Source organism: Paralichthys olivaceus, chromosome 14 (assembly GCF_024713975.1).
Source record: "Paralichthys olivaceus isolate ysfri-2021 chromosome 14, ASM2471397v2, whole genome shotgun sequence".
NCBI lineage: Eukaryota > Metazoa > Chordata > Actinopteri > Pleuronectiformes > Paralichthyidae > Paralichthys > Paralichthys olivaceus.
In genome coordinates this window covers 11,289,363-11,316,212 of record NC_091106.1, presented here as the reverse complement: position 1 = coordinate 11,316,212, position 26,850 = coordinate 11,289,363, and the positions used below count along the sequence as shown (strand labels likewise).

Genomic DNA, 26,850 nt, shown 5'->3' with positions numbered 1-26,850 from the left:
CTTCTCGGGCTGCAGAGAAAAGCACTACAGCCCTCAAGGTTGGCAGGTGGTGTTAAGCCTGTTCACAACAGGCCTGGGAACTCAGGCATAGGCACAGAGAAGAACTGATTGTACAGAGAAGCATATCAGAGACACAAATCTACAAGGACTTACCCGGTTATACTTAGAGAGTAGTGATCATCCCTCATCGCTGCTCGATTTAACCTGCTCAAAACAGGCGACATGCAATGTGCCACAAGTTTTGAATACATAAAGAATTATAATGTATGATATAATAAAGAAGTCAGACTTACTGTATAATCCAAGTCCAGAAATGTTAAATAATGATGGTGATGATGAAGAATTATAATCATTATTGACATTGTTCCTATCATAATAAAAGAGTAATAATAATGAAATAACCATAATGATAATAACATTATCTTTATTATTTTCACTATTATTATAATGATCATCATTGTTGTGTATCCTATTCTTCAGTGTCTCGTTTGCAGGCAGTTATTCTTGCTTGAGGCGTCAGCTGCGTCTCTGGTATGTGCAGTAACGCGCAGTGAAATGTTCGTGAGCGCGCAGCTGGAGCAGCTCCTGCTGTCAGCTCCTCGGTCTGAGTCCAGTTAGCTCTGCAGCTAAGTGACAGCACAGCCCGGGGGGGAGAGCATGGCCGGACCGCTTTGAGGGCGTCTCACTCGTAACCTTAGTGGGACTAGGGAGCGAGGCAGCCGGGGGAGAACTGTATTTGTGTCCGCACTTCACCGCGACAGGACGACGACGGGACCGAAATTGGAGCTAACGTTGGTTAGCTGGCTAACGTTAGCTTGCCAGCGCAATGGTGAGTGGCGTTAGCTCGGCTAATGTGGCTAATGGCACAGACCCGGGGAGAACTGTACGGTGGGTGGCTAACGTTATGCTAAGCGTTGCCGTTAGCTAACTGGCTATCAAGTGACACTTTTCTTTTCGATGGTCCGTTCGAGTGCGTGTTGGTTCGTCTCCTCCGGGTCGCTCCTCACATTTAGCGGGCCCTCGCTCAAGTATTGTTTTGGTCGCTTCCCACCTGTAACCGTAACGAGAGCTCTGCAGAGATTGTGCCCACCAGCTCCGGAGCCTTCTCACCTCACTCACTGGGAGCAGCATCGAATCTGTGGAGACAACTTACAACCTGAACATCTGTGTCTGTGCTGGTTCTTGCTTCAGGCTTGAGTTTCCAGTGTTTTGACATACACTATCCCAGCTGGTGGCTGCTAAGGCCTCAGATATATTATTACTTTTAAATAAGAGCAGATGTGTTGATTTTAGTTTATCTGATGGTGTGAACTGCCAGCTACATTTCCTTATCAGCAGCTGTGAGTGTGGTTAGGGAAATATGTCTTTAATGGTTGTGGCTTTTAAATAATCCGAGCTTTGTGTTGATAGTAGAGTGAATCTCAAACCAACATGTCAGTGGATCACAGTCCTCTGCCAGCTCTTACTGACAGGTCTGGGTTTTGTTGACAGAACATGTCTGCATTTCAACCAGTGACGCCTTACTTCACCTTTCATACCCTCCCTGTGAGTAACCAATACAAACAGTGACAAAGCTTTTGGCTGAAGAGTGAACCTGATCTGTGATCCTATAACTCAACGCTTAGTTGTTTGCGTTAAATATGTACTTAACTCTTCGTGAGAACTGTGACATTGTCTGATTATTAGATAAATCATGCGTAAGTAATTTATTTTCCTCTCATTGCTATCATTATTGACCTTTATAAAGTTAAAAAGAGGTCTCATTTGTTAATGATTAATGAATAATCCAGGTTGGTACAAATTGTCATCTGTCACTTGAGGGTCATATCTGTCAGTCTTACAATTTTTGTCACTTGTTGTAAAATGATTATGAATTGGTTATTTAAAGGTCTTAGTGAATGGTATTAAAACCCAAGTGAAACCACGACGGACTGCTTTAAAGATCACTTGTACTAAGACAGGCATATTTGTTTATTAACATTACGTGGCACTATTTGCTCTGTATCAGGCATCGTTGTGAACCAGGTCACATTCATGTTGGCCTTTTGTTGGTCTCATTTTCACTGGCCTGAATGCAGTGAAATGTTGTCTCCCAGTGGATGATTTATTCATTTCATACATGACTAATTTAGGGAGCGTTTGTATGATTTATTTATTTATTTTTGGCCCCTTCTGCAGCCAAAACGACAATATGCCCTGTTCTTAAATCGGGTCTCAATAAATAGCCTGTGTCTGTGTTTATTTCTGACATAGCAAAATGGTGATATTATATTTCAGGCCTATTTTTTGTAGTGTTATTCATAGTATTTTCCTCTACCCTGTCATACCAGTGCTATAATTATCTGGGCTGTTAACAAATTAGGCCCAGAGGACACAGGATGCATCCTATGCCAAATGTAAGCCCCTGAAAAACTGACCATCACCCAAGTCTTGGTTTTTCCTGCTGTATGACTACTGCTGGTGTTTTTCTCTTCCATATTGACCTTTTACAATGTTGTAGTGCTAAACTAGTTTGTTTACTTTTGCTTGCAGGCCTACAGCAGCTGTATCCCAGATGATGTAAGGCGCCTTTGCCTTTAGAGACCAAGATGACTGAAGTCCAGGCTACAGTGGAGTTCTCTGTGGAGCTCCACAAGTTCTACAATGTTGACCTGTTCCAAAGAGGGTGAGTATCTTCTCATCGTCTCGTTGTCTTTTTTTGGCTTGTGTTTTCCAAACATACATAGAGAAACGATTAATTAAGATGATACTATGTTTTGAGGGGAGTTGAACAAGCTGGTTGGATGATCTGTTTAAGACCTTCAGGGGGATCAAAATGCTCTTTGTACAGACAGCAGGGAATGCTAAACAGTGCTTGAGTATACTATATATATTTATGTGAGCTCTTTGTTTTTACATCACAATGATGATACTCTCCTGTGCTGAGATAAAACTCCTTCTCTATTCTCCCAGCTCACCAGTGCCGTAAGAGCTCAGGTTTACTACATGAGTGACTGCAAAAGAAAGTGCTCATTATTCATTCATGAAAAGTGTCGTGTCATTTTACAAGTAGAGCCACTTGTAGCTAACCAGTGTGGTTTGTTCCTCTTTTACATATCTTCTAAAGATGCTTTGAACCAAACTAATAGTTCTGTATAAATGTCACTATTCATTTTAAAACAAGTTGTGTGTATTTTCAGGTTCTACCAGATTCGTGCCAACCTGAAGGTGCCACCCCGGGTCCCACACAAAGTTGAGACCAGTCTGCTTCACCCGGGAGGTAAATTCTTTTTTGTGTACAATCAGATACAATGGTTACAATATAGTTTTTTTGTCTTCACCACACTTGCAGCGCTGTTTTATGCTTACAAGCACAATGCAAAGAGCAAAATGGTAGGTCTTGGGTGCACAGACTTTGGGCATCTGAAGCGCACCTGCTATTGTGGTTTCATAGATGTGCAGCAGTGAAAAATGTAGGAGAATAATTATTGTTATTGCAGATTGTGTTTTTTTTGCAGGGAGCTTGCAGAACACAAGCTTATCTCACATGCCAGTCCTTGTTCTTGGTATTTATCTAAAGCTTTGTGTATATGCCACATCCCCTTATTTAGAGACCAGCACCTGCTCTGTTCCTTTCAAACAAAGCACTCAATTCAAAGAGGATCATCATGAGAGTTTTTAATTTCAGTGCTTAAATGTTTTATTTCCTTGTTTTCTGACTTTGTACTCTCAACTTCATTAAAGACCTAATAAGATTTACTTTGTGTGATATTTCCTGCTCTCAGATAAAAATGTCAAACATTTCCCCATTATCTCAAAGCCCTTCTATTTGCATCTTCTTAGATGCTGAACCAGTCATTACATAACATGACTAAGTTTGTTGATGTTAAGCTTTTACGGATATTTCCAAAAAGCAGTCTGTTTCTTTTGTACACACCATCTTATCATGTTCGGTCTTTGCCATGGATAATCCCCAAGTTTCATACAAATAGACCATTGGACATACTGTTAATAAAACCTCCATTCGAAAACATTAGAATCCAAACGCTCCTAACCTCTATCATTGCCATTACCACTTTATTTATTTGTCAGCCATGTGTAACAACATCTCTCCTTCTAAAGATTATACAAGAAAGTTCTGATGCAGATATTTTGGCAATCTTTGCTCAGTTCACACACACTTAATCATATAACTCTTTTTGTTTAGGCTCTGATCTGGCATTTCCTGCTTTAGTCCAAGATGATGTTATCTGCAGCAAAACATTTCAAATCCTGTACAAGAATGAAGAGGTTGTGATCAACGACGTCCTCCTCTTCAAAGTGATGATGCTGCTAGATGAGAAGAAGGTAAGTTTAACACGGAGAGATGGTGATTTTATGAGATATTGTTTTGTTTTGTTTTGTTTTGTTGTCCCTGGCCCCAGTCCACAAAACGTACCTTTCTGCCAAATTAAATTTGCAATCGTATATTTTTCTTCATATTGCTACATCTCATTGCACACTTGGTTTAAGGTAAATGTACATAAAAGGCAATCCAATCGAGACAAGTTTATTCGTGATGGAAATATTTTAGAGACACATTTTTTCTATTGACCCAAAACACTAAAGTGTCAGGACAAATAAATATTTGTCTACTACTCCTATTTACTTCTTTGTACTGCTTAGCTTGGGGGCAAATGAAAAATCTTGATTAACTTGAATTCCACTTTTGGAACAGCACATTGAAGTGGTTTTGACAGCTGGTTTGTCCTTAGGTCATCAGCCAGTGTTGATCTGTTTTAGATTTATTTGAGCTGATACCATTAGATAAAAATGACTTGATGTGTTTTATTACAGATCTTGTAAATCAACCTTGGTCATCGTTTGCTTTAAAGTAGACTCTCTCCTCTGTTTTTCAATATCTTCAGGTAGAAGAGTCTCTCAATGACATGGATTTCCAGCTCTTCTTGGATTTATATTTCACAGATGGCGATTACACGTAGGTGTTGCAAAAAATGTCACTGAATGTTCTTGTATTAGTGTTTGTGAATTTATTTTTATCTCCTATGCAAATGCAACATTAATTGAGTCTTTTTTTTTTTTATTATTATTATTTGCACAGGCCAGATGATCCCAGCTCTTTGCAGAATATCAGCGGCCGAACAATCCGTTTGCACTTTAGCCTTAAGCGAGGCATCCACCAACACATCAATGTCATGTTTGACTACTTCCACCTGTCTGTCATCTCGATAGCCATCCATGCCTCCCTCGTGGCACTTCATCAGCCCCTTATCAGGTCAGAGCACCACCCAACACAAGTAAACATATGGACACTTATAGAAGACGACTATTTCTTTCATGCAATATAGTTAAATGTACATCAATTTCCATCCTGCTATTAACTATTGTACTTTGCTGTAAATTCTAACACAAACCTTTTCTCTCACACCACACAAAAACTGTTAATAAACTTAACAAAAAAGTTTTCACATTGCAGTTAATTTTAAAGAATTAAATAACATAGCTGTTCACTCTATGATTTTACCTAGTTTTCCTCGACCAGTGAAAACCACGTGGCTGAACCGCAACGCTCCAGCACAGAGCAAAGACTCAGTCATCCCATCTCTGGAGAATGTGGTGTTCGGCAACAACTACGTCAAGCAAGTATCACCAGATGTAAGTAAAGCCACCGGAACAACAAGTCAGTGGAACTGGATATCAGCATTGACTGTCATAAACCTAACATGACCAATAATGTGACTGTTCACCTTTTTATGAGGGAGAAATACTGATGATGGGATAAAAAGTTCCTGGTATTCATTCTTCAAGAATCAAGAATGATTGGCACTGACACAGGCTTTCATTATTACATGAACATGACTGTGGACTCAGATTTGACATTTCAGGTAGAATGGTGTGTTACATTTGTTGAATTGAAGCATTGGGGGAGACGTGTCAAGCTGTTGACAGAGGGTGCAGAAGAAGTGGAAACTGTCAGACCACTGTTGCATTTGACCAGGAGTAATTGGCCCCTCCTGACAAAGAAAGGTGGCTGATCTGCCCACGAGATGCTGTGGTGTGTCTACCAGTGTTATTCAGATGAAACAGATGTCCCACATCAGCCCATGATGCATCACTCATGGGCAGCTCGGGTGTAGCAACCCATCGACCGCTTTTTCGATTCACTGCAGGGAACTGTGCCGAAGCCACTATAAAACATCGCCGTGTAGATATTGCACAGAAAATAAATGGAAATAACTGGCAGGTTCATCTATTGTGATTTATAAGGCTGTCGTGGTTACTGTAATAACTGAGTAATGAGGCACGCAGTGTGTAGTGGCAGACATTTTAACCAGTTTCTTCTCTGTAGAAGAATTCAATGGGTATGCTGCTATACGAACAAAAAAGAAAAAAGAAACAAGTAAGTAAATTTTATTTATAAAGTGCCTTTAGAAAGGTGCTGTGCAAAAGTTACAGGGTATTTTATTGTGCAGACATTAAAGAAAAATGCAATCAGTGCGGAATTCTTTAAAGAAACTCATATGTATGAGCATCAATTTATAAAAGTGGTTAATTATCTGTAATTCAATACTCACCAAAATATGTCCCCCCCTTAGTTCAATTTGTAACCACTGACTATGATTTAATGCAGAAAATTTAACTTTAAAAAACAGAATTTAAATTGGCAAAAACCGCACAGATCATGTTACTGTGTCTGAGTTTGTTTTTCCAATAACGGTGGCTTTAAAGCCTCATGTTTACAGTTGCTAGTTTCCAGAGGAGCATAAATGTTGTTTACAGACTTAAATAATCTATTGCCTCTTCTCTCTGTTCCTTTTGATCCCGCAGGGCAGGACATTCCTGGTAACTGACCACTGTCTGCAACATGCCTTCAGTCTGCACCAGAACCTCTGCTCCAGTCTCCTTCTCGCCTACCAGGGCCTCTTCGACTACTTCACTTCTATCACCAAGGACCTGCCCTCCTCCCACCGTATGGAATTAGGTATACTGCGTTGTGGCTTCACATGAGCTCATGTCAGAGTGTGGGGTTACAATGGCTCATAAAACAATGTCATCGTTGAATTTGTTTTAGCACATTCTTTACTTTTTTTTTTACTTGCAAGCACATTTTCAAGGTTAGACAATATAATATTTTGTGTTTCATTTTTCACTATGGATTGATTTTCATTGTTTTGTCTTTTCAGTGTTTGTGTAAATCACATTTTGCAAGTTTGGTGTGTTTTCTCATGTCATTTCACCTGATCCCTACTCAGAAACATAACCCTCCGTTTAAACAAACTACACAACCAGCAACCTGCTGAGTGAACTTATGGATCATAAGCATTCAGTAGATTAAGTCTGTTAACCAGTAGACTAAAACCAAATTGTAACAGCTCCCAAACACAACTCATTTTTGTTACTATGGTTCACTAAATCCAATTAACCAATCCCAGACGATCAAATATATAAAGGTTCAATATGCCTATATGTGCAATCTTACTAGCAATGTCCAGCATGCAAGTCCTATATGAGAGAGTACTCAGAAGACCCTATCCCCGAAGTCAAAGGCACGTCTACATAGGTACGTCCCCACCCTTACAGAACCTCCAATCAGCCTGCCTTTCTTTTCCTGTTCACTCCAGTTACCTTCCTGTAGAAACCTTGTCTTCTTTATATCCCACTTACCGGAGACAATACACTTGACTGCTGTCATGTTTCCTTTTCATTCTTTTCTATGCTGTATAACTTAATCTGTCTTTCCATATTAATAACTGACCTCGATCAAAGACTCTTTCTTATACAGTGGTATTGTAGAATTTGTTGGCCGTCTCTGGTCATGCCATTAAAATAAAGCTACTTTCTGACACAATTGCTGCCTTACACTACTTCCTCATTCAGCCTGCGTCACTGTTTCTTCTATTGTTATTCATTTATTGTTCAGTGAATGATTGAAGTGAATCGAATTAATATTGTGCCTTTGCCTCCTCAGAGCAACTCGACTTAGAGGCCCGTCTCGCTGACTTGTGCGAACAAGTTAAGGTAAGATTTGTTGAAGGCCTCCTTCACAAAGCAGTGATAGAAAAATATTTATAGGCTGGCATGCCTGGCAGATTGGTGTGATGTTCATATAGGGCAGGAGGGGTTATTGGGAATGTACCTTGGGCCACAGAAGTTGTGACGTGATTAATTTGCATTGACTGAATGTGTCTTACAGCTTGGCCTGATTAACTGGACGTGTACTATAAAAAAAATTTCAATTAATTGGTATTGGGATTGACTAGTTTGTTTGTATACGTATTGTCTTTTCATTGTTATTTACTGTGAAACAAAGCCCTCCTGCATAGAGCTGCTGTAGTTCATAAGTCCGATGTTAGGGAAGCCTGCTCACTTGTGCCCTCTGGTGGATGTCTTTCAGCAGAAGGCAGAGTCCCCAGATGAGCTGGCAGAGCTGGTAAATATGAACCTGGCTCAGCTCTGCTCTCTGCTCATGGCTCTTTGGGGACAGTTCCTCGAGGTGGTGTCGCTGCAGGAGCATGTCGCTGCCCTTCTGGCTGTGGAGCATCATACACTAAGAGTGAGATCCTTGAATCACCAACAAATTTAAATATCTGATGGGTAATCTTTGTATGACAATGATCCATTTTTTAATTTGACTAATTCTGTTGACTGAATCTTGACTGTATCTCTCACAGGTAAGGCGGTTTGCTGAGGCTTTCTTTTGTCTCGAACATCCAAGACAGTCTGCTTTGGCTTATCAAGAACTACAGTAAGTTGCAGTTGCATGTTTGATTTGCATGTGTGAAATAAAGTGTTGCTGTTGTCAAGCCTGTGCTTGTAGTTACATGCCTGAAAAACTATAGTATTTCCAAGTATGCAAAACCCATGTTTTTTTCTCTTACTCTCCCCCTCCCTCTCTCTGTCTCTCCGTCTGACTTACTTACCACCTCTTCATCAGTGCTCACAGTCACCAGCAGATGACTAATGCTATCAAAAGCTCCAGCTACTTTCTAACCTTGCCTCCACTTCCGGTGGAATGTGCGGACCTGGATGGTGATGTCAGCTCACTGCCGATCATCTTTGAGGATAGATACCTGGATTCCATCACTGAAGGTCAGTAACAAAGAATTGTCATATAACTATATTTTCAGTAATTAGCCTCAGTAATAGGTGTTTGTTTTTTATCTTTTAAATGTTAAACCTGTTTTTTCCTGAAGATCGGGATGGACCCTGGCTAGGCATGCACAACACAAGGGCTGGCTCAGTCTCCAGTAAAACGGACAAGCCCAGCTCTAAGGACTGCAGTGCAGGAGCCAGCCCCATACCTGAGTCGCGGTGTGCCTCCCTGGAAAACAGCTGGCCAGACTATGATCCCCCACCTAAGTCTAAAGGAAAGTCAGTGAAACTAAGGAAAAATTCAAAGACTGATAACTCCAAGAAGTTGATCAGACAGGGTTCCAAGGACTCCGTAGTTCTGGTGGGCTATAAGAATCTCAAAGCTCCTTTAAGTGACCCCAACACAAAATGCAAGGAAGGGGAAGCTCCCCTAAACCAAGAGGAGGAACGGGATATGTTGCTGGGGGATTCAAGTAGTTGTTTAAGGACTAATGCCAATTCTAATTTTGACTCTGGTGCCACAGCGGCACACTCTGGAAACAGTGTTCTTGATTCTGTTGTAGATGACAATATAACTGTTGCTGCTTGTCAAAAAGGTCCCTTTAGAAATACTACAAGCTTGGACACACAGAATAATCCTCAGGCAGGTACTGGGGCTGCTACTATATGCAACCAACCACTCGACAAAGATGAGCAAGCTCAGCAGGTTGGCCAAAAGCTGTCACAATGGCCTGGTGGGCTCAAACAAATTGAGGTGAAACCAAGTAACAAGGACCCATACCAAGGGGAAAAAGTCACTGTTCTTCTACCCTGTCGGACCGATGGGACTCTAAGAAATAATATTCCTGAGATAACCCAGACAGATCCCTGTCACTCACAACAGTCTGCGGTGGACTCTGTGTTTGGAAGGCCAGGTAAAGGGGCTGCACAGTGTATCCAGCCCTGCCTGGTCCCACTACAGGTAAAGAGTGATTGTATCCGGCTGCCAGATGTTGCAGCACCCAGTGCCTCGTCTCGCCTCTCAGACTCAGGCATCGAGAGTGAGCCCAGCTCCTTTGCCACTCAGCTTGCTCCAGGGCTGCAGACCTCTGCAGGGCTAGGCTTTGCTGAATCAGGTGTTACTGCCCCACAGCCTGAGAAGCCCCTCTTGAATACAGCACCACGGCCTGTTCAGCAAAGCACTGTTCAAAAGCCCAGTGGGGAAATTCTTTACCCGGAAAATACCAGTGGTGTCAGTGGAGTCCAGTCCTCTCTCACGTCCATTAATTCTTTGCCCTCAGATGATGAGGGTGAGGGCTCCTCTGGGGGCTCCAGTGGCGCTGAAGTGCGAGGCAGGAAGTCCAGTGTGTTGGTGCAGGAGCAGACTGTAGTCTTCTCTGGGGATATCACCAACAGACCTGCCATTGTTGCTGCCTCCATCGCTGACATCGGTGCAGTTGATTCCCAACTTATTAAACCTCCCTTTGACTTGGAAACAGATCCCAAATTAATTGTGTCTGAAATCGGGCTCGAAGGAGCAGCTGGTTGTGGGACTTCAAAAGATTCTCGTAGTGAACCCCACTCTGCCGGCCCCTCCAGTAACTCTGCCACCAGCAGCACTGACATGGTAAAACGTGGGATGGTAGAGAACTACTTTGGCTCATGCTCAAGCACAGATGTGTCTGAGATCAGCCCAGTAGAAACATCTGCTATCACGCTGGGAATACAGACAGGGTCCCAGGCTGAGAAGGACGAGGATGAGCCAGAGCATGAGATGATCGAGAACGGCTACTATGAGGAAGGTGATGGTTATGCTTTTGTGAATGGTGTCACTGATGAGGAGCAAACTGGGGTTGGGGATCCAGCCACTCAAGAAACTAGTCTTCTGTTTGAGCAGCTTGGCATCGGCTACCTGCATGAAACAAAGGATTCATCAAAAGCTCCCATCTGCTCTAACCTAGCCTCCAGCAGCGTTATGCATAGCTTGGGAAGACCTCGCTTTCCCTCCAGCTCCCTTTCCTCCAGCCTGCAGTGGTATGAATGTGCACCCACACAGATGAAAGCGTGAGTCATGATCCCACTATATATTACACTTAACGCAGATAATTGTCCTATTTTGGACATTTTAAATGAATATCTGTCTCCGTATTTAATTATAACTGCAGGTTCATCAAGTCCAAAGAAGAAATGAAGCAGCTCAGGCTACCTGGTGTCTTGTACAGTGAGGTGCTTGAGCTGGCATCCACTGTTCCATATTTCAGCTTGGAGGAAGATGAGAGCTGTGAGGAAGGCATCCATCTTATAGTCTGTGTCCACGGATTGGACGGTAGGAAGTTAAGTTAATATCTATAAACTCATCATTTTTGTATTTAGAAATGACATTGATGTACTTTATGTTTGATTTGTTGCTCCAGGTAACAGTGCAGACCTTAGACTGGTGAAGACTTACCTGGAGCTTGGCCTGCCTGGTGCTCGTATAGACTTCCTAATGTCTGAGAGGAACCAGGTGAGTGGATAAAAACATAGACACTGCTGTCTGACATCACTGTTAAACACCTTAAACATTGAAGAGTATGAGGAAAAATGTGATTGTTGATGAATTGAAATGGGTAAAAATTGTTCATACAGTATGTATAAAGATGGACGACATGACAGCCCCCAAAAGTGAAGGTAAAGCATCTCAATTGCACCCTGGTGGCTGGCTGCAGTATAGGTTGTAAACCCCACCTCCTTTGTGTAAGTGGATGGGAATTGGAACGAACTAAAAAGTCAAAGTGCACGTCAAATACATTTGATGTTTTCGGTCATTTACAGTAGTTCTTATCACACTGATGATGTTCAAGTGTTCATTCTTTATTTAGTTATTTAATGCTTGGGTCAGTGGGACCTCGATACCAGACTCCCCCAATCACTATTGCACAGACACTCTGGATTGTGGGAGGAATTGGAGATTCGTCGTCCATCTTTTTGTCCAAACTATGATCATTAGTAAATACAGTCTCTCAAGCCTTTTTCAGTTAAGTTAACACAACTGTCCTGACATTGTTTTGTCCTTTTTTGAAACTCCTTATTTACAGAATGACACCTTTGCTGACTTTGAGTCAATGACAGACCGACTCCTGGATGAAATAGTCCAATATATTCAGATATACAATCTCACTGTGTCAAAGATAAGGTAAGATGTTCTGTTCTACCAAAGTTTTTGAAGTCAGTCACTCTTCCAGCTAGACATATAAGACATGTAAATTAAAGAGTATGAATCCCACTTTAGCCATTGCTTTCTTCATTTGCAGCTTCGTGGGTCATTCCTTGGGGAACCTCATTGTTCGCTCAGTGCTGAGCAGACCCAGGTTTAAATGTTACCTGAGCAGGCTGCACACTTTCCTCTCACTGTCTGGACCTCACCTTGGCACACTGTACAACAGCTCTGCTCTGGTCAACACGGGTAGGTGTCATAGTGATACTGTCTATGGTTGTATTCTCTGTCTTCTGTCCCAGTGATAGATCATTTTAGACTAACGGCTAAACTTTGTTTTTATGTTTTTAGGCCTCTGGTTCATGCAGAAGTGGAAAAAGTCGGGGTCACTCCTTCAGCTGACGTGCCGTGATCACTCTGATCCTCGCCAAACGTTCCTTTACAAACTCAGCAAAAAATCTGGTTAGCTTCGCAGTTTCCTTTCTCTTTTTTTAACCAAAGACTGTTTAAGAAGCTGTTTACGTGGAATATGCGATTGTAGAGATAATGTTTCTGTTGATCTGCTGTTTCAGGTCTGCAATTTTTCAAGAATGTAGTGCTGGTGGGTTCACTGCAGGATCGCTATGTCCCGTACCATTCTGCTCGAATTGAAATGTGCAAAACGGCATTAAAGGACAAACAGACAGGTGAGTTGAAGAAAGATCCTGTGTGTAACACACTGTAACAGTTTGTCAGGAAGAAATGTGTTGTGCATGTGTGAAAGGCAATCTGCAGGTATAGTCCGTGACCAATTCTCCGGATTTTACCAGAAGGTGTGACCTAATTCTGTCTTTATATTAAATCTCATATCGTTATTCAGCTCTACACCTTGGAGCTTGAATTGATCAAAGACAATGAAATGATGTCAACATTACCCTGTTCTGCCTCTTTCTCTCGTCTGCACCAGGTCCTGTGTACGCTGAGATGATAGAGAACCTGCTGCTGCCAGTGCTTCAGAGCAAGGACTGTAATCTAGTGCGGTATGATGTTATTCACGCCCTGCCCAACACGGCCAACTCCCTTATTGGTCGGGCCGCCCATATTGCCGTCCTTGATTCAGAGATCTTCCTGGAGAAGTTCTTCCTCGTTGCAGGCCTCAAGTTCTTTCAGTAGAACTGCGGCAGAATCAAACACGGCTGGAGGAGAGGAATGTGCAGCTAATACCTCACTGCATCTAAATCTTATTCTGTTCATGGTATCTCTTGGTTTTTAAAAAACATACAATTACTTTTCAAAGACATGAAAGCAAAATCACAATTTGACTAATTTCATGTTTATAGTGGAATCACAGTGGATTTTTATTTTTCTACTGTTGTTTTTTTTAAACATTGTTTGTTTTTTGTGTTTGGGAAATTACGTCCCTCATCATATGCTATACTTTCTGTGTTATTTATGTTATATTTTTTATTTTTAATAATTCTTATCCAAGTTATTACATTAATTTTAGATGCTGAACTGGAAATGTAGCTGCTACAAAAATGAATTGGCTGTTTTGGTGAGCTGGCCCATATCAAGTCTGCAAATACTGTCCTCACCATTGCACCACATCTTTTCCACCAATTTTAAGAGAGACTGCATTGATTTGCACCACAACTACATTTTAAAAGCTTTTGTACTGAAATGGTCATTTGTACAAGTTACTTTTTTATCAACAATTTTCACAATTTATCATTTTTAAGGCAAAGATTGCATTTGAAATAGAATTGTTGCTCTGACTCTGCAGCTTTGGGTTTGGTCTTAATATTTTATGCTGTTCCTTGTCATTGCAGCATTCTGCACATGAACCCAACCTGGTGTTGGGAGAATAAAGCTTTGCTACAACATAACATTTTACTAAAGAGGTTTTAAGCAAAATTCAGCAGAAGCACAGGTTAGTAATATGAACTTGTTTTATTGAAAGTATTTGGTTGGTATTGTGATTATACGTGTTAAACTGGAAAGTGTTGCTTGGAAATCTAAAAAATTGTTTCTTGGACAGTTGTTTATATATTATCATACTCTACCATTAAATATGCATATTCTTGAGTTGGTTAAATGATCTTTCTTTCCAGAGTCAATTCAGGATATTAAGAGTTATGTCTCTCCTGATCTAAGAGGGACAAATATTATTGAAGGTGGACTGCCTGCAGTTTATATAGATTTTCTTTTTCTTGAGCATTGTAAATACCACAATAAATTTAAAGATTATTTTAGTCTAGTTTTGTGTTAAATTTGTCGTTTTTAGTTTTTTTTTTGCAGTTGATCAAATTGCCCTGCAGGTGGCACTGCTAGAACCCTTGAAACAGAAAAATATCCCTGGATTTGCTCCTTTGTCCAGATCCCTGCCAGAATGTATTGGGTTCTTTCTGGGCCTGTGTCCCATCCTTCCACCAAGTTTTAAGCAAAACTGTTCAGTAGCTATGTATTTGTTTTTGCATAAACCTGCTGTCAAACAAACTAACGGATGACCGGGGGTGAAAACATAACCTCCTTGGTGGAGGTAACCATGTGTGAATCGACCTATGTCTCTTTCAGCAAAAGAACCACAGGAGGAATCAATGGAGCCTGAAGACCCCCTGCTGTGGGAAATACCCCTCACCCTGCATCTTTACTACCTGAGATTCAAAAACGTTTCCCTGCCCCTCATTTTTGATACACCAAACATTAGCCTCCCAGTGAAGTGTGCTTAGCAAAAATTGTATTTATTTTTTTAGCATCTTCAGCGATATGGGGGAAGGGTTGTTGATGTTTGAGTTTTTCAGAGATGTATTCATTGAATTCATGATGACCTTTGATCGGTTCCATTCACATTTGTCATTAAGACGACTGAACTCACCTGGAATTAAATACATTTGAAACATTCAATGAAATCTGATCTGAATTTGTCCCTTCTCCACGGGCAACAAACTATAATAATGCTATGTGTGAACAAGATATGTATCGATAGCCATCTTCCTTAAATGGTACCAAAATACGTCCAAGATCTCCCAACCACCTCTTAAAGTACTTGTTCCTAGGTCAAGGCGGGTAACCAAGGGTAACCAGACTTTTGCATCCAGGGCCCTGAGTCTCAGATAACACTTAAATCATCATTTAAAACACATTTATTTAGGAAAACCTTCTATTGCCTGATTTCACTTTAATTAACAGATGATGTTGATTTTTGATATTTGTTTCTTATTTTTGTTTTGTCTTTTCCTCACATGCATTTTGTGAAACACTTTGCGACCTTTTTCAGATAAGTGCTCCAGACATAAAATATTAAATATTATATTACTATTATTATCATTATCATCTGGGACACAGGCACGCCCACATCCCGCCTGATTGGCTCGTACACTCTCTGCTCTCGGCCCATCCCCATTTTTTGAGCACAAGATCGCTCTACCAACGCAAATATCAGGGGGTTCATCTATGAGCTATTGTATTATATCGCAATATTATTATTTGTATACTCCTCCGTCGATTGTGATAAAGTATTCATCCACATGACAACATGAAAAAAGTATCAACATGACAACAAGTCAAACAACCACTTTCCAGAACGTGGAAGCGCTCCGAGGAGTTTTAGCCGGAGTTCAAAAGAGCACCCCTATATTTAAGGGACATGGTCTGACCCACTCGTTAGCGCTTCACGGTGGTTTCAGAAGTTTTAATAAGCGATGGAGAGGAAGAGGAGGGAGAAGCTGCGGTCGACCTCACTGGTGTCATGGTGAATAACACAACTACTCTGTGTGTCTGAACGAGCTTTAAGAAGAAGCGGGGGACATCTTCACCTCCTGAAAGATGGTGGTGAGTAACCTCCGGCCTCACAGCGCAACACGAGCTCTGTTGGTGATGCACTTGTTGCGTCAGGGTCACATCAGACGAACACACGCAAGCTTTGCCCGTAAAGTTTTTAACGTCTCCAGGACTGAGGGTAAGAAGCAACGAGACATGTATCGAACTGTTTCTATTGTTTCTCTCTTAAATGAGCGTCATGAACTTACTGCACAGAAAGTGACAGAAGCTGCGGCCACTAGCTTGTTAAATGGCGTTGACGTATAAATCCAGGTAGAAGTTAAGGAGCATTTCACATTTAGGTTTAATTCCAGTCTTCTGTGCTTCAGTGCTTCATTAGTGAGAAGTGATTATATTGTCGCCTCACAGGAACCATTGAACCCTCATGTAACTTCCCACCAGTGCTCTGAGACCTGGAGAAATGCTCTGCACCCCCAGAACTGACTATTGTTTTCAAGTGGGATGAGTGTATGTGCTTCGCTCTTATCTCTCTCCCTCGTGGGTTAAAGTTGAGCAGTGAGGATCCCTGGCTCTTCACCGAGTTTGCACGGTGCAGAGAGATGGGGGGGTTGTTTTCCTCTTGTTTTCCCAGCAGTGTGCTCAGAAGCAGGGATTATAACAGTCTTGCAGGGGAATTATGGGATACAGATGGCTGCTCTCATGTGATGCCAGGTTTGCCCCTGGTCAGCATCAAGGGGGATGTCTGCAGACGTCAGCCGGCTCTGTGTGTTGCAGGTGGGACTCAGTAAAAGACCACCGTGGTTCATGAAGATGTTTGTGCTCTGCTTTGAGTAAGGTTGGTTTGGATTCACTGGTTTTATTAGTAGCTCAGTACTTTTAATGTTTGATTGTCAGGTGCATTTTCATTGAGTACATCACTGTTTACTACTTTTAAGTAAAACATATCTTAACATCTTCTAGTTTGAATTTGAATGTCATAACTCACTGTATCAATTGTTGACGGGAGTTTATCCAAACTGAGATCTTAAGTAAATTACATTTAAGTATAAAAAGTTCAGATGTGCGTGTTAAAACAAATAGCAACAAAAAACAAAGAACACACCCTGAAGACTAAAACCACTTTTATATTGTTAAGGCATTTTTTATTGCCTGAACAATCGTCTCTATTATTCTTGGTTATTGCCTCATGCATGACTTTCTCATGAATCGCTCACAAATGTCTATAAAAACAATTCTTCTCATATAGTGTGTTACAATTTGCACACAATCTATGGTGATGTTTCAGTGACTGTATAATCTGTAAATGCAGCAGTATTGTATTATCTTAGCAGTACAACTCATGTTGTAGTCTTAGTTTACCAGAGTTTAAAGCGACAGCTCTCTCATTATGGGTTTGAATTATATTGAAGGAGAACTCCAACTCCTTAAAAAGTAGATAATGAGTTAAAAGAGTATATTAGAAATTGTTTAAATGTCGTGAGTGTTAAGAACACGTGAATTTTTACACCATTTACATCAGTGTCAGAGTAAACGTACAAGTGAATCACAAACAAATCAGGTGTTCCAGCCACTGGTATATCAGGTTTTTTTTTTCCGTTTGCGCTGACACCTAAATGTAAGTGAGGCTGTGTTTGAACATGTCCATAAATCATTTTGGTATGTCAAATGTTTTGGCCTCTTAGTCAAGAACGTTCACTTTTATAGTTCCCATAATGTTTTGTACACTGGTAAACAGGGTTTTATATTCTCATATATATACATATAATAACAGTGAGATTATCTGGTGCTTTTAAACATATGTCAATGTCTTTTTCCCCCAATGAGAATACCCCTCTTCCCAAGAATTAAAAAGACTAAACAGCAGAAAGTGTGTTTGCCCAAGGACCATTTAACCTGCTTTCTTATCTAAATTAAAAACTGTTTTTTACTTTTTGAGGAGACTGATACATGAACAGCCTGTTTCTTTATTTTGTCCCTTGTATTCTTTTCTTTCTTTCTTTTTTCCCTCTGGTTATCATCCCGGCGGGATTTAAGGGATTTAGAGTCGGCACACAGCAGTAATTAACCTGATTAATTGATTCTGAGACGTTAATCAGATGAGCCTCGCACCAGTTGGGACCTCAGGTCAGCACAGTGGGGCAAGTTTGAGGTGAGCCTTGGTCCTTGCCCCCCTCCATCATGGCCATTTGTTGGAGTATGTTTACCAGTATGAATGTGTTTTAACACTGTTCCCCTTTTATTCTTCTGTGTTGTGATGGATCTTGTTAGAATAGGTGAATTAGTGCCCGAGGATCATCTGATGGATTAAGTTATTGGCTATTGTTAGGATTATGATAAATTCATTCAACTATTTCATCGTTTTTGATTTAGACACTGTTGTAGTTTATGCTAATGATCTGGGACATGGTGTTCTATTTGGATTTGTGTATTTTGGTTAGTTAGTTATTTTTTCTTGTTTTGGATGATCCCTCTGGAGGATAATCGTGATAGCAGACACTTGGCCTCTAACCCCTCTGCAGGGATGATCCGTGTTGAGTTAATCTTGGTTGTGAGCTAATGGGACGTATCTCTGTACTTATGTCTCGGTATAGGATTGTTTTTGCTGTGACAATATGTTAATACAATATCTAGTAACTAGATATTGCTCAGAGGATGCTTTGAGATGTTCTAATTTGTTGAGTTCTCTTCAGTTGGTATCAGATCTGACACATGAGCTGATCATCTGTTTTGAATTCCATTCTGCTGTCTTCCTCATTCTCTTTAATTGAATCATGGTTTTTTATTACTTTACTTATCTCACTCTGATGTCATCTATTTTTTCAGATACAATACGGACAAGCTGCCTTGGAACAGATAAAAAGAGAAGGATAGAGAACAGATCGAAGCAGTGAAATAGCAAGAGCACTTATCGCAGACATACAGAAGACATCATGTCTGCCTCCATAAAGCAGGAGAGAACCATTTGTGTTCTCCTCCCCAACAAAGAACAGCTGGACATCACTGTCAGGGTGAGTGTTTTAATATGTCTCTAGCTGTTCTCCTGACCCCAAGAGTCAAAGTTCTGTTTATCACTTCAGTGTTTTGGCTGCACCACATAGTTTTTTGGTGAATACATAGTGGTTTTTACCTCTTTTCGTCTTTTCTCCTGCTCCAGCCAAAGTCCACAGGGCATGATGTTTTCAGTCGTGTGACAGAGCTTCTCGGAGTCAAAGAGCTGTACTTCTTTGGCCTCACAGTGGTAAAGGGTAAGTTCACTCCTCATTTACCCCCTCGCCTTAGAAGGTATTGGATTGTCTTTAAATCAGATTGGATGGTCAGAGTGGTCTGTTTCGTCTGGTTAAATATGCTAGCTAGTTTATGAACATGAGGAAATGCAGTTTCGATGATAAGTGGCTTGAGATTGACAAGTACTTGTGGTGGTTAAAGCCAGCGCCTGGAAGTCCTTGTTTATAGCTGTAGACTCCCTGCATACAATGGGAAATTTTGTTGATCAGTTCATGCAGTGACCATTTTTTAGCCAAAACTCAGTCAAGTTGTAAACAAGAGCATCATGTTTGGATTATGACAACAACTTACAGCCGTGCTCTGCAGTGACTCTTGTGAAAATGTCAACGGACTTTCACCAAAACCCCAAAAATATACGTCTGCCTCTCCGGTCTGCATAATTAAACGGTGTAATCCACTTACTTTCTGTTTCATTGTGTCCCTGTTCTCTTTCCCCTTACAAATACATCAAAATGCCTTGGTAATCTTATGTGGCTCACCGCTTGAACAAGCAGCCTTTTGTTTTTGTGGTGTTGTTTCAGCGATCACTTAGGCCTGGATTCCTGCAATATTAACTTCATTAAGCCTGGAATGCACCCTTGCATTCCTCCTCTTCACTGAGGGGAGGGATGGATTGATGATGGGAAGAGGGTGAGGGGAAGAGACATGACAGAGGCCTCCTCTTACTCAAACTCTTACTCAATGGCCTGAATGAGGGATGAGAGGTGAAGGAGAAGGCGTGAGTCAGAGTGGGGCTGAGACGAGCTGAATAGAGAGATGGATGATTTGTAGAAACGGGTTGTGAAACAGCTCGGCGAGAACTAAGCCGAACAAAACAGAAACGGTGAAACGAACTGAAAATGCCCCTGTTATGACTCATTGGCTGGGAACATTCTCATTCTGAATCTGAACACAAGCTGCAAACTGCTCTTTGTTTCTTTTATCAAACAGCATCAGCCTTCGTTATATTCTGGGGATCACATGATAAAATATTAAGATTTGAGCTGTGATCATTAACTTTAGCTTTGTTGTCATTAGCTTCCTTGTAGCCTCGTTCACAAACAGAAGAACAAGGGCTTTTTTCTTTTACCCTAATGACTCCCATTGTAGGGCACATTTTCCGCTTGGCTACATTATTGTTTTGTTTGCTTGCTCACTGTCTGTTGGTTGCCTGTCGGTTGCCTGTCTCCTTTTCTTCATTGCAGACAATGAGCACATATTTATAGATATGGAGGAGAAACTGACCAAGTACTTTCCCAAGGAATGGAGGCAAGATTCAGGAAAGGTAAGAGGGCCTGTTGTGTTATTGTGTGAATCCCAAGCATTTTGTTGAGACCTGCTCGTTAAGCGGGAGGCGCAGTCAGTGGCCTACATGCATGATGCCATTTAGCATGACAAATAGATGTTAACACGCAGGCCAACTCTGACACGTCTTTCTACAAACAGGCACTTCAGAAGAGACCTTTGCCTCTCGTACTCTTCCTCAAAGTGCAGTACTACGTGGAGAATGGTAGACTCATTTGGTATGTACCTCTATATTTGTTCTATATAACTTCTTCCTCACCACTGGACAGGCTCTCTTTTAATTTAGTCGCTTGTGAACTTGGTGTTTATACTTCATCCATCTCCGTCCTCCTTTCTGACATCATTTTTCCATACCTTCTTCTATCTGTTTTTTTTTTTTTTTTTTCAATGTGCGGTACCAGTGAACGAAAGGCACGACATCTATACTACTCCGACTTGCGCGAGCGTGTGCTTCGCTCTGAATTTCGTCAGCAAGAGGAGGTTTACTTCCAGCTGGCAGGTTACGCCTTGCAGGCTGACCTCGGCGACCACCCGCTGCCCAAGGAGTATGGAGAGATCACCCCGTACTTTGAACCCAAGGATTACTTTCCCCCGTGGGTAGGTGTCACGATGAAGCATCAGAATTTGAAAACACTTTGAATCTAATGAGATGTTCAGTTTAAAATGTTCATACATTTGTCTCCAAAAGATTTAAATATTAAAAAAGTTTAGGGCATCTGTGGATTACATGTCTCTCCACTTCTGTCTGTAGATTGTAGCTAAGCGTGGGGTGAACTACCTCCTCTGTCATGGGCCCAAAGTTCACCAGGAGCTGTGGGGTGTGTCTGCCCGTGACGCCACCCTGCTCTTCATCCGGGAGTCGTGTCGACTGGAGGACGTACCTGTCACATTTTACAGACTGCAAAAGGTTGTGAGCCAATTTAGTATTTCAGTGTCATGAAAATTAGATTTATTTATACAGTTGATTTATATAATTAAAATAACAAATAATGGTTATTGAGCCTGGTGGGCAATGGAATGTGTTTTCATCTCATTTTTAATCTAAAGCTATTCCAGGAATATTTCTTCTCTGACAGCAATACTCTCTTTTTACAAACACAGTTAGTTTGGCTTCATTTGAGCTACGCTGCACAAATAACAATGGGATAGTTACGTAACCCTCCAACTATTTCAGTTTATTATCCTCCCCATTTCAAACTCGCTCATCTACTGAGATATTTTGAGGGTTGGCCCAACCATTGCGTAATGTGTTGACGCTCAAGAATTTGTTAGCAGTGGCTTCATGTGTTTCCTAGTGAACCGGGAGGACGGAGGGAGGGAGGCTTAACTGTGAAATAGCTGTCTTATCTGAGCCGCTCAGATGCCTCTCTGACATCTCATCATTCATTTGTCCAGGACAAAAAGGAGGAGAGAGGAACGGCGTTGCTCGGTCTGACCCTACGAGGAATGCAGGTTTATCAGGTACGTGCATGTGTGAGTGCGTTATTAATGCATAGTAGGCATGTCAACACTTACATTCACAAGAGTGAATCTGCGTTCGCTCAAACATTCGACCTTTGTATTTATAGTCCTGTAAAACCTCTGACTAGACGTGTGAGGAATGTGTGGGATTGCCACCAACAGCAGTGCATGAGGAGATAGGAGTCATCTCCCATGCGCTCCGTTGTTTGATCTGTCCATCAGGGGCCATCTGGGGTGGATTAGGACTCGAGGCCTGGCTGATTAAAGAGCCAGCAGACCGTGAGGTACCTTGAGAAGCCCTTAGCCTCATTGCCAAGACCAGATGGATCCTTTGAACAGAAGGGCGGTTGATTGTTGATCAATAATTTTAAATTACACTTGGATGAAAATGTTTTGGCACACTTGTCCAAAATATCTGTTACTGTGAGTAGAACATGACCTGATCTCCCAAACGCACACTGTTAATGATGAAACATTCTTTTTTATATTTTAAGCAAAGATTAGTGTATTATTAATGTTTTGTACAACTTTAGATACACAATAGCAGCATATGTGTAGGCACTTCAAGAGATTTTAGCTCTCTGATCTTTTGGCTTATGGCTTCTTCACCATTATCATTAGGAAAGGCCAACTGATGTAAATTTCAAAACATTATAAATACTACTCAAACCTTGTCCCAGCAGCCATGTGTGGCAGCCCCACTATCTATTCCCACGAAGCAGGAGACGGCTGTAAGAAGACAGCAAAGTGTTTTCATGGAGCCATTTACAGTAACAGTGGAGGTCAAGTTGTTGACTGAAAGACAAAGCTAGCACTCTGCAACTTCTGGTAGGATTGCTTGAGATGGAAATCAGAACCCTCATTTGACTGCTAAATATCTTTAGGGAGATTTAGCAGTGGTGGTGCCCCACCTTCACAAATACGGACTTCATGGAAGATTCAGAAGAAGATAACATTTCCTGCATCCTCACCACAAACTTCAGTGTCAGAAGTCTGCATAGTCTGATGTTGGAAACAGGTCCTGTGTGACTGAAGTTAAATGTTTTGGCCACAATGGGCACATGTATGTTTAGAAGAACAATATATGGACAATGTCACTGAAAGAATTCAGAGCATTGGGGTAGATAGATAATCAGATCATGCTTTGGGCTTGTATCTCAGCCAGTGGCACAAGAAACATTTTCACTGCTGGAAGCTGAAGATTTTGCCATGGTCCTCGGAATCCCCTGATCCGAAGCATATGTAAAAATCTGTGGTTTGACGTCAGAAGACACGACTCAAAAATCTCACAGAAGGCAATGTTAGAGACAGACTGGGAGAAAATCACTCTTAACTGCTAAAAGTTTTAACAAGCAAAAACAGTAGAAGTAATCTTGCCTAAAATATTAAAGAAATGTGTCAGCTTTAACTTAAGGCCCTTTGAAAAGCATCTTTTACTCTTTTCACAGTAACAAAAATGTTTTAAGGTTCCTTTTTCCAAACACAGGCTCATAAGCATTAGAGATATTTCTTATATATGTGTGTGTTTCTGTGTTTTATATGCACAGGAGGTAAACAACACGCGACAGCTGCTGTACAACTTCCCCTGGTCAAACGTGGGACGTCTCACCTTCCTGGTATGCACACTGCTGGTCTCCAATTCACTGTTAGGGTTTGGTGGATTCATTATAATTATTTAATGGGCATTAGCTCCGCGCACTATGTATAATATATTTGTTCCATTCAGGGTAAGAAATTCGAGATCCAGCCAGATGGCTTGCCATCAGCTCGGAAGCTGGTTTACTACACTGGGTCGTCCTTTCGCTCTCGCCACCTCCTCCTGCACCTGAGCAGCAGCCATCGACTCTACCTCAGCCTCCAGCCCGCCCTCAAACACCTACGCCATCTTGAGGAGAGCGAAGGTAAATAAGAGAGGAGTAAATACAGGGGCAGGAGTAGTATCTGTGATCACTACAGTTTGGAGGGGAGTCCTCTTGTACTCAATTGAACACTTAAGTGGCAACAGTGAATTAAATACATGACTTCTCACACAAAAAATCACCAGGGTTCCTGTTCAGTGTTTCAGTTGTTTAATAATTCATTTAGGTTGAAAAACAAAATTTTGATCATGTGTTGTTTATTCTTTTAGAGAAAAAGCGTTACAGAGAATCATACATCAGCGATGACCTGGACCTGGACCCCCCCGGCAGCGAGAGCAGCCCTGGTCTGTCTCGACACTCGACCACAAGCTCTGGGATCGAAGCTGACGCCCGCCAACATAGCATCTCCACGGAGATGACCTCCATGGAGGATGAGAGTCAGCGGCAAGGAGAGCAGTGTTTCAGCTCAGCGGCGAGCCGCAGCAGCTCCTGCACCTCCGGGTTTGACGCAAGCAGTAAGAGTCGAATAGAAGATGACGGGTCACAAGAAGAAGGTGAAGGATTGTACTCTGAAACATGAAAAATTGAATCCATCTTTTTAGATATTGTGCGGAGTTAACTGATAGTTGATTTGTTGAATAAAATATTTTGGGATTTGATAGTTTACTGGTTATGTTCTCAAAATACGTAAGGTTACCATGTGCTTGGCAGCAGTATGTCTCAAAGAAGCATGGTGGTAAATGAACTATTACTGTTATTATTAGCCCTCCATATGAAACATTGGCTTCGTGTCATGGTAATCTGTGAAGGTGTTTGCAGCACTCACCAAACATCTGGGATTTTACATTGATCAGATTACATGCTATACAAAATGTTCCACAACATCATTATTCCTCATTATGACAACTCATCAGCTTCAATAGCCCGCAGTGCCAAACATTACGTACAAAATTATTTTCTGTCCACTGACCTCTTAAATTTAAATATTATTTTGGCAGATGAGCTTTTTAATGTTTTTTTTTTTTTTTTAAATCTGATTTCTGAAACTGTTTTCTTTAGGAATGAAGACCAATGTTGGAAGTCCATTGGAAGCTCTTGTAGATGATCCTGATGAGATGTTCCAGTTGGCGGATCTTCTTGACGGAGTGTCCGTGGATTGTGCAGAAGTCCCCTCAGACACACACTCATCAGGTGTGAATCATCTGATTTTCATAAACATGATAATATATAAACAATAGTTTACTTATTCTTATCACAAAAGTGAAAACAAAAGTTTGAACTCGCAAATTTTGTTTGTTCTTTGTCAGAACTGACCTATAAACTCTTGTGTCTACAGAAAACAAAGCGTCTCCCCCAGACTCTGATGAAAATCTTGGGAAATTGCACATTGATGATCTGTTAAAACAGGTTGGTCGTATATATCTCCTTTCCTCTTCACTTCCTTTTGACAACCTCATATTTTCTTATGTTTTAACTTGACGTTTTATCTCTATTCAAGATGCTGAAATCTAAAACACATGTGTGTGCAGATCGGCACAGCCACAGTCTAGATGACATCAGCCTCTTTCCACCTCCAACTCCTCTGGGGACAACACTGCTGCCCGATTCCTCCCACAGCTACACCTTCGGGTTCCCTGATATCTCTCCAAACCCAAAGACCCCTGTCGACCACACTTACTTCCCTCTTTTGCACTGCCAAGCCAAACCCTTGTTCTATGGCCGCAGGTCTACCAACAGCCTTTCTCTGGACATGTTAGGCGATGAACAGTTTCTCGAATTCATATTTTGAATACCTGACGTCCATTAAAAAACGCCCGTTCTCTTCCTTCATTCCTGGTGCAACTAAACCCACAGGTTGCCAACGTGTAAATATGTATTTTCTGTTTGGTGGTGATAAAAAGAAGGGTGCCTGAATTTCCAGAGACTACTGAAAATGACGGGAACCCTCACTCCTCCTGGAAAAGTTGTGGATTAGACAACAGATCTAATCAAGCAACATTTCAATCAGTGAACCGAGTATATTTATTAATGTTGTATATTGTGTTCATACACTACTTGCACTATTTTATTATATTTCATCTTCTTAAAGCAAATGCATTTTAATCAGTTTTCTTGTAACTTGTAAAGTTGACACTGTCAAAAACTTATGGAGGTTTTAGGTTAGTGTTGAGGGTGTAATGTTTCGAAATTTTAAGCAAGGCGACTTCTGTTTTTTTTTATTTCAACACCTAAACCTTTCATTGTCTCATCATGTGCTCCTGTTTTCCTTTGTCCTATATTTTTTTAAACCATATTTTATAACGTACTCTATTTTTGTATAGTGTGCTCTGTCATGCATTTCCTATTAGTCGGCCACAGCAATGTACCTGCTGGTGTGGAAAATTGAAGCTCTTTACAGCTGGTAGTGCATTCATCCAAAGCTTCCCCCGTTTCCTATTCTCCTCCCGCTTTTCATAATTACTACAGAAAAGTATTATTTGTAAAGCACTATTTCTGTAAGCTGTCGGTGTGTAATGAATCTGCAGTATCTGTTGTGTGATGTAAGCCACAGAACAAAGAGCCGTTCAGTCAGTTTTGTTTTGACATCACTGTGTGGACGATAATTGCAAAATAACTGGTGTCTTCCGCCAATATGAGCTCACTGGAAAAGAATGTCAGCCCTTAAATACAGAGATATTTTTCCTCGATGCCAACAATGAATGAATAACTGACAAGAGTTAAATCACAATACTGATCAATTACTTTTTTATCTAAAGCACTGCTTTTTTTTTATCATAATGAAAATAAATTCTTAATGCCACAAAATAAAAACCGGTTTGTTTGTGATATTTATGTGTCCGTGATGGTGACAGGCAGTTTGTCTTCAGGTTGGTCTGTTCTTGTGATCTATCTCTCAGCCTCTCTATCCATCTATCGATCTATCCCTTCATCTATCTATCTATCCACCCACCCATC

At 41.1% G+C, this 26,850-nt stretch overlaps 2 protein-coding genes across 15 annotated transcripts; both read left to right on the top strand.

Annotated features, from left to right (window-relative positions):
• The first annotated feature begins 548 nt into the window (after positions 1-548).
• Positions 549-15,130, top strand: fam135a (family with sequence similarity 135 member A). 9 transcript variants are annotated; one of them, XR_011246004.1, is made up of 23 exons: positions 549-829; positions 2,533-2,665; positions 3,180-3,259; positions 4,187-4,326; positions 4,887-4,957; positions 5,081-5,254; positions 5,508-5,634; positions 6,329-6,379; positions 6,808-6,961; positions 7,463-7,540; positions 7,949-7,998; positions 8,375-8,533; positions 8,652-8,725; positions 8,915-9,069; positions 9,174-11,115; positions 11,217-11,377; positions 11,466-11,557; positions 12,129-12,226; positions 12,345-12,496; positions 12,599-12,709; positions 12,820-12,933; positions 13,194-14,156; positions 14,801-15,130. XR_011246004.1 is itself a non-coding variant. In XM_020093328.2 (22 exons), the coding sequence occupies exons 2-22, from the start codon at positions 2,589-2,591 to the stop codon at positions 13,397-13,399; spliced, it is 4,263 nt and encodes a 1,420-aa protein (XP_019948887.2). In that variant the 5' UTR covers positions 549-829; positions 2,533-2,588; the 3' UTR covers positions 13,400-14,311. The 9 variants fall into 9 exon arrangements, 8 of the variants coding, with proteins under 8 accessions (XP_019948887.2, XP_019948878.2, XP_019948869.2 ...); XM_020093328.2 differs by lacking the exon at positions 14,801-15,130 and having other exon boundaries at positions 6,332-6,379; positions 13,194-14,311; XM_020093319.2 differs by lacking the exon at positions 14,801-15,130 and having other exon boundaries at positions 8,378-8,533; positions 13,194-14,311.
• Positions 15,131-15,875: 745 nt separating this feature from the next.
• On the top strand, positions 15,876-26,706 carry LOC109634214 (FERM domain-containing protein 6). Of its 6 annotated transcripts, none has more exons than XM_020094539.2 (14): positions 15,876-16,057; positions 18,830-19,014; positions 19,161-19,251; positions 20,476-20,555; positions 20,717-20,793; positions 20,977-21,172; positions 21,327-21,482; positions 21,971-22,036; positions 23,584-23,652; positions 23,763-23,937; positions 24,165-24,449; positions 24,955-25,086; positions 25,232-25,302; positions 25,394-26,706. In XM_020094539.2, the coding sequence occupies exons 2-14, from the start codon at positions 18,937-18,939 to the stop codon at positions 25,682-25,684; spliced, it is 1,767 nt and encodes a 588-aa protein (XP_019950098.2). In that variant the 5' UTR covers positions 15,876-16,057; positions 18,830-18,936; the 3' UTR covers positions 25,685-26,706. The 6 variants fall into 6 exon arrangements, with proteins under 6 accessions (XP_019950098.2, XP_069394722.1, XP_069394723.1 ...); XM_069538621.1 differs by having other exon boundaries at positions 25,232-25,306; XM_069538622.1 differs by having other exon boundaries at positions 15,920-16,184; positions 25,232-25,306.
• Positions 26,707-26,850: the final 144 nt, after the last annotated feature.